This window comes from Poecilia formosa, unplaced genomic scaffold (assembly GCF_000485575.1).
Source record: "Poecilia formosa unplaced genomic scaffold, Poecilia_formosa-5.1.2 Scaffold453, whole genome shotgun sequence".
NCBI lineage: Eukaryota > Metazoa > Chordata > Actinopteri > Cyprinodontiformes > Poeciliidae > Poecilia > Poecilia formosa.
Window position 1 is genome coordinate 24,181 of NW_006800392.1, and position 7,876 is coordinate 32,056.

Consider the following 7,876-nt stretch of genomic DNA (forward strand, 5'->3'; position numbering starts at 1 on the left):
TGGATGGATGGATGGATGGATGGATGGATGGATGGATGGATGGATGGATGGATGGATGGATCATTAATTCCATATTTCTCCGCAATAAAACATTCAGAATAATAATTCTGAGTTTTGTGCCTGAACCCAGAAACTGGATCCTTCAACATTTATAGATTATAGATTAAGAGCAAAGATTTTCTTGTATTGATTTTACAGACACGCCTGCAGCTCCCTGGGAGAGGGGAGTCACCACCGGACCGACCCGGACCGATCAGACCGACCCGGACCGACCCGGACCAACCAGACCGCCCCGGACCGATCAGACCGACCCGGACCGACCCGAACCGACCAGACCGACCCGGACAGACGAGGTGAGAACAGAAAGAAGGAGGCGTTTTGGAAGGAGGCCAGTTGGCGTCCTGGATTAGCCCAGATTAGCGGCGTGTCGGTCTGCGGGTGATTAAAGCGTCCCGTCATTCGATCGTCAGACGCCCGGCCGCCGTCCAGGTTGCTACGGTTACAGACACCTGATGCTGCGCGGGTCAACGATCAGAGCCGTCTGTCCCTCTGCATGTGGAAACAGAATCACTGCAGATTTAAAACATTTTTGCTTGGATTTACTTGGATTTACAACCAAAAGTTTTTCTAATTCATGTTTATTTTTTACTTTCCAATTTCTGTTGATTTTTCACAAAAAATTCAGATAAAATACATTTTTACAGCAACTGTGCACAAATTCAAAGTCTATAAATACTTTATAAAAACTATCAGAACCAGGGTTATAACAGCTTTACTTTGTTTGTCTAATTCAGTTTTTTTAGTGCATTTACAAACTTTTATTATTAAATATTGTTTAGTTTTAACTTTAGTTTTTAATAATTGTAGCAGTAGTTTCAGTTTTTACACACTTTGGTTACATTTTAGGTGCAGAATTCAAAAAGGTCAAAGTATTATGACTATTGATCGGTAATCAATACTCAACAAAAGATATTTTCAAAGAATAAAAATTCTAATTATTGTTGAACAACCAACTGACTGATATTTTCCTCCATTTTTTGCCGACAGCTGACGTAAACTGCTAGTGTAGGAAACAATCTATTTCCCATCCGTTCAAACGGCCAATAGATTCAAAAGCAGGAAACAAACTTCTGAAGGTTTTAGTTCGTTTTATAAATGTGCTCAGATGTTGCAAAAATAATTTCCTGCTCCTGATCATTAGCTGACTTCAAATCCTGCTTTACTGATGATCTGTCAGAAAGTTGGTGTGTTGGTCAACTTTTTACGTTTTTTAACCTGAACACATGGAGTTCTGCAGCACATCTACATGTTAAGGTTGTCATAGTCAAGCTAGCATAACTAGCTACTCTCCTCTCCCTTGCTACTTTATTTTAATGAAAACTTTTCCTGACCTCGTTATCTAGCTATCATAGTTTTGACAGTTAGTAGCAAAGCACTTTATACCTTTTAAGTTTAGCGCGTAATGTAGATAACTTCACAGCTAAAGCCAAGGGTTGTAATCGTTAGCTAGCAGTTTTCTGCCCTCCAGGAGGGAGCTGCGACTTTTAGCTCAGCTCGCCTATTCACTGTTCAGTGTTTGTGCATAATTTTCCAAATTATTCGTGCTTTATTTTTCACAGAGTTTATCTGAAATTGGTTCGGACGCTATAGGTGCAATGCTAGCTGTTGGCAAGCAATTAGAGAAGCAGCCAATCCAGGAGCACCATTCACTTTCCTTGCTGCTAATTAGCTAAACTGCTAAGAGAAAAGCCAGTCTGTAGATGTTAGCTTCTGCTCTAGCGCTGAGGCGGTTTCCATAATGAATATTTAGTTTTAATTCTTAACATAAGCAGTTATTGGCGTTTCTAGAAGAAATCTCATGCATTTGTGAATTTTGGCTGCTGTGTGTCCTGCTGCCATTACCTTTCACCGACTTGCCGATGCTGTACAGGTGTGTGATGTCGGGGTTGTCGGCGCTGACCTGGACCAGGTACTGCTCAATTTCGCGGTTGTCATGGTAACGAAACTCCAACATCAGGGTGGGGACGAGAAGGGAGAGGAGGAGGAAGAGGGATGAAGACATCCCTGCAGCGTCACCTGGAAGGTAAAAACAGAGATTTGATGATGATTTTCAGTTTTATTCTGTTTTTATGTGATTTGGTTTCAATAAATTGTCAATAATTTTAATTGTTGTTGCAAAATTTCTATGATTTTTAAGAATAAGATTTTGTTTTACAAATTTATATTTTTTAAAATGTAAAACTGAAGCTAAAACAGAAAGTGTTGTTCATCTGTCAGCCATTTTTCCTTTATTTTAATATTATACTAGTCAGAGCCACAAGTGTCCGGTGATTATTGTAATTATTTTATATTATTTTAAGAAAAAGAATTATTATCACTAGCAGTATTTTAATTCATTTAAATTTAAATTTCCTTGAGGATGAATAAAGTATTTTTGAATTTAATTTGAAATAGGAAAGAATTTCAAGGACTAAAATAATAAAATTTGACTAAATTAAAAACTGTACAACTTTCATTTATTACGCCACAAATCTGAGTCCCTTTTTCAGTGGGAAAACTTTAAAAATACATATTTTCCAACTATAACAGGATTTTACATTAAATCTTTTTCTATTTTTAATAATTTCATAATTTTTATTGCAAACTGGTGAAAATAAAGGAAAACTAAGTAAATTTAATCAACTTTAATTAAAAATGTCACTTTATGGCGCCCCTAGTGGTCAATCTAAGTCATTTAATCATTTATAAAAACATCGATGGTTTTTAATTTATGGTTATTTCCTGAGATTGTGATAAAAATGTTCAGCTTTTGGTCTCCATCATTCTGACTGGAGGTAAACAAGATGGCTCCTCCACCTAATCACAGGCTGGGACGCTAAATGCTAAATGCTAAGTGCTAAACGCTACTTTTCAATCAATTAATCAATCAAATTTTATTTGTATAGCACATTTCAGCAGCAAGGCATTTCAAAGTGCTTTACATAATTAAAATGCAAACAGCATGTGACATAGAATAAACAGTGAGAAAAAGAGATTTGGAAAAAGATTTTAAAAAGATAAAAACATTAAAACCCCTTTAGGACTTCAGTTAAACGTCGTTTAACTGGGACTCAAACCCTCTGGGACTTTAGTCAAAAACACCGTTTTAAGGACAAGAGATGTAAACATTAACTTTACCAGCAGAATCGTCTGAAACTGGAAATAATCTGCCAGACGTTCCTGGTAACTTATTACAACCGTCAAGTTAAAGTTCAACCTGGTTCAAATCATACAAATCATCATGCTATACAAATTTTATTTGTATAGCACATTTCAGCAGCAAGGCATTTCAAAGTGCTTTACATAATTAAAATAAAAACAGCATGTGAGAAAGAGTTTAAAAAAAAACATCATTAAAACACAAACAGTGAGAAAGAGAAATAAAAAGAAAGTAATAAAAAGATAAAAAGAAAANTGACTGAACCCCTCAGGCTCCGTGTCCTGATTGGTTGAATAACTTCCTGTTTCTGTTAAAATTCACAACAATTATGAACTTTTTGTGCAACACAGTCAGAAAATCTTCTGGGAACAAAGTTCTTACCTTCACTCACAGAGACGAATTGGAAAAATAAATACATTTTAGAGACATTAAATGTTTATTTTTATATCAATAACTAAACAAGTTGTTGAAATTGTTTTTTAAAAAAAGAGGCAAATGTCAATTAAACACCAAAGATGGCACTTAAAAAAGAGAAAAGAAGCTTATTAATAAAGAATATAGGTTTTATTTACCTATCAATAAATAAACTTTTCAGAGGAATTAAATGTTTCTTTTAATTTAATAGAGGTTAACAGAACTTTTGACTTTTAGTTGTGTTTTTTTTTTGGAAAGTATTTTTAATAAAATCCAGAAGATATTACTGTAAAAAAGGAGAATATATTATTAGTTAAAAAAAATAGATGGGCTACTTTCAGCTATTATTAAATAAATAAATAAATAAATATTAAATACACTTAGACGCTTTAAATGGTCTTGATTTAGTTTCTGTGGCTAGGCTGCCAAATTAGTGTCAAATTACCTAAATTTTAAGTAAAATAATAAATGTCACCCAGCAGAAATCAGTTGATTAAAAAATAAATTAAAATTAATAAACTATATATTTTTTTAAGTGAAAGAACTAAACAGATCCTTTAGTTTGAAATAAAAGAAGGCAGCTCAAATAACAAAATTATAAATAATAATAATTTTACATAACTGTGACTGTGCTGTTGTTTGTTAATCCCCTCAAAGAAGCTCCAATAAATAAATGCTACAATGATTAACTTTTTATTGTCATTGAGTGATTATGATAAAACTGTCGGGTTCAGCTGAAGCTCATGGTTTCCATGGTGAAATAAAAACTTGATGCATCAAAGAAAACCACATGAAAACAAATAACTAAAGAACCACCGAAATGTCAGAAGACATCAGAGAAAAACAGGCGATATGAGGCAAATGACCGGCGCTGCGGGGTTTCTGTCACCACAAGCCCGTTTCCAGAACCCGGCAGAGAGTTCTGTCAACAGAACCAGAACCGGAACCGGAGTCTTACCTGTCCGGCTCCGGCCGTCTCCCCGCTGGGCTCAGCGACACACCGACACCGGCAGACTGACGTGGAGCCGCATCTGCAAGAGAGCGTTACTCATTCATCACCGGCACCTCCCTGACTCATCCGGAAGGGCGGAGCTTAGCCGTCTAACAGGTTCATATGAATGAAACAGAGCGCCGATTCATCCCGATTTAATAGATTCAGCGTTTTACCTCATTCACATTCTAGTTTCACTGGCTGTGGACGGAGCAGAAGATGTAAAATTACTCAAAAGAATAATTTAATTAGATTAAAGTGGACAACAAGCACTCCTTCAATCACTGCCTATCTAACACGTAAAGAGATACAGTTTGAGTTTCTGATTCTGCTCATTGCTGCCCTGGTACCCCGAAAATAACTAACCTTTCTTCTTCAGGAAGTGAAAACTAACGAATTAAAAGACTTTAGTAATTTTGGTGACCTTTGAGGAAAGCTCCGTGTAGGGAGCAGCTTTAGATTGAAACCCTCAGGGAATATTCTCTAAACATTTCCAAAAGGTAGTAGCTTTCCAAGTTTGCCTCTGGGAACATTCATGGAATGAATAAAAAGTTCCCTGAAGGATATTTTCTACTTTCAAATATTAACCTCAATTAGACCTCCAGGAAGTGTCATTTGATGATTCCATGAATTGGTGGCTGCATGAACCTTGTAAGCTTTCACTGCTAGCCTTCACTTGTAGCTAGTAGTTTCTACTAATAGTTTAACTACTAGTTTTTAACACTAGTAGAGTAAAAACTAGCATAGCTACAAGTAAAAACTATTAGATTACACCAGTAGCTAGCAGTTTTTACTATTAGCTTAGTAGTAAAAGTTTGTAGTTTTAGTGCATATTTAGGAATGTTTGGTGTTAAAATATTAAAACAAGCAGTTACACACTTTTATAAATATATTTGTGGGTTTTAGCTTTTTGTTGCGGTCCGTAATCCCTGAAAATACAAAAAAAAAATCAACTGTTTACAGCTTTGACCTGGAAAAGGAGTGATGTCATATCCCTGAATTGGATCTGATAAAAGTAAATAAAACGACAGAATTGAAGTTATTTATGAAAAACGCATTAAATCCTAAAAGAAACAATTAAATTTATGGTAATAATCCCCAGTAACGCTGGAAGTAAGTAAAAATAAATGCTGTTAAAGATGAAGAACTACTGTCGGTTTGATCTTTGCACTTTATAATTTCTCCATGAATTGAAGTCTTTTATGTGAATGAAACACCTAAAACATTCTCGCTGCTGTTTAATTTCCGCCTCAGTGGCTCTAAAGTTAAAATACCAAAAATACAGCAAGAAAAAAAAAAACGGCTTCAGTACCGAGACGTTTCTTTTAAAGGACTGCGGCGCCATCTGGTGGCTGAACTTCCACACTGCAGGACAGAAGATAATTAAACACGAGCTGAAAGGCGCATATTTATTTTTAAATGACTGGTGAGAATATTTTATGACATTTATTGAGGTTCCAACAGTCCTGAAAAGGATAAGTGAGCTGAAAACCCATGTGTCATATATTAGATTTAGATTTCCTCTTTCTTTTGCTTTGCTGTCTCACTAAAATGTCTAAGATCAAACTATTTTTTATAATCAGCTAAGAAATATCCTGAGTAAAAAGCAGAAAGCAATTTTCAAATGTAACTTGGGGGGTAAAACTGATCCAAAACATCTTAGATTAATGGCAAAAACTAACGTCTCTCCTTTGCCAAATTATGAATTTAATGAGGAAAACATATTTTTGTATAGAATATAAAAATTTCAGTAGTCATGAACAGACCTTAATCCTGCTAGGATTGTCGAATCAAGTAGGACCTGTTTGGCAACACAAAGTAGGCCAAATCCAACCAATGAAGCTCCACAGCGTCATCCACACATGGAGCAAAACATCTAAAGCAACTCTTTGAAGTCAGCTGTGTAATGTGACCTACAACAATATTTAATATCCATCTGGGGTTAATAGAGTATTTTTAATTGAATTTTCACTGAGATCATAAGGCAGTTTTTCCACCAACAGACTTGCTTCAATTGGAGAACAGAATTGCAACATTTGTTACATTTTCAGTTTCTGCGGTTTTCTGTCAGTGTGTCAAACGAACAGAAAAACCTGTTCTCCTAGCCTGAAGCATCAAGAACCACTGAGGAAAAGGACATGATAAACCCCTGAAGACACTGAGTGCAAATTCCTTCTTCATGAAATGTAAACAAAAAAGGAGAGGCGTTAGATTTTAGTGGTTGGAGGATTTCTCTTTTGTCTTTGGCTAAAGAACACGAAACATTTCTCCTACTAGCATGTTTGTTTTGGTTCTATTTACCCAGATTGCCCTGCTCCACAGTTCACGTCCTGCTTTTGGAATGGCCTCCGGTCCGGTTGGCGTTCACATATTCAAACCGTGGCAGAGTTCACTTCAACCGAACCGGGACCGGCCAGAGTTCACACCTCCCCAAACGAACTGGAGTTGGATTAAACTGGACTAAACTGCTGGTGTGAATGAACCCTAAATGTGTCTCAGTGGGTATTTCTCATGCAAAGGTGTTTTCTGTGACATTCCTGCATCAATTTGATAACAAAGAACACTAAATCAGGTACACGACTGAGCTAAGTTAATAAAAGTCAGAACTTTTTGCTTCTGTTTTAGCTGTAACACTGCAGAAATTAATATTCTGGTGTCTCAACCATCCGAGTTGTTTCAACTTCTGCTCCTATTAAAGAGCAGCACAGCGCTGTAGCTGTCTGTAAGCCTCTGTGTGCTGCACTGAGGTAATAATGTCGGAGTAATTGCAGCTCTTGGGGCAGAGCCGGCTGACTGACAGCTTATTTAATCAGACACGGTCAAGAAGATGAGGAGCATGGTTTAGAAACAGGAAGTTAATGAATCTGGAGGGATGAGCGACGGGTACAACAACACCGATACACCCATCTGTCTCTGCGTAATTGAAATCCTTATTTAGTGGAACATTGATTCACCGCCTTTTTTCTTGAAGACAGGAAGAAGTTTGAACTGACCTCGTAGCAAAGATTTACTGAAGTGAGAACGGGACGAGGAGAGTTGAATCAGGTCTCAGTTGTTAGTTGGATTCAGGTTTTACGGAAAACAGAAGTTGATGAAAGACTTAAAGGACATGTATATCATGTTTTATAACTTTTAGACATTAGAAATGTTAAATACCAGCTTGATAGTGCTGCCATTGTTTGGATTAATATCTTAAATAAAACTAATACCTTCAATAAGTTTGGATTTGGTCAGTAGTTGTGTTTCCATGCCAGATTTACGTAAAACCTTGT

General features: G+C 36.4%; 1 protein-coding gene across 1 annotated transcript in view; it reads right to left on the minus strand.

The window, feature by feature from the left end:
* The window catches only part of LOC103155873 (carboxypeptidase M-like), a 21,767-nt gene extending 14,147 nt beyond the window's left edge, over positions 1 to 7,620 (minus strand). The window contains exons 1-3 of the mRNA XM_016663894.1: positions 7,598 to 7,620; positions 4,572 to 4,644; positions 1,903 to 2,076 (exon numbers count right to left, since the gene is read on the minus strand). Coding sequence (XP_016519380.1) covers positions 1,903 to 2,062 — 160 coding nt within the window. The 5' untranslated portion in view covers positions 2,063 to 2,076; positions 4,572 to 4,644; positions 7,598 to 7,620. The remainder of the gene's footprint in view (positions 1 to 1,902; positions 2,077 to 4,571; positions 4,645 to 7,597) is intronic.
* Between the last annotated feature and the right edge of the window lie 256 nt (positions 7,621 to 7,876).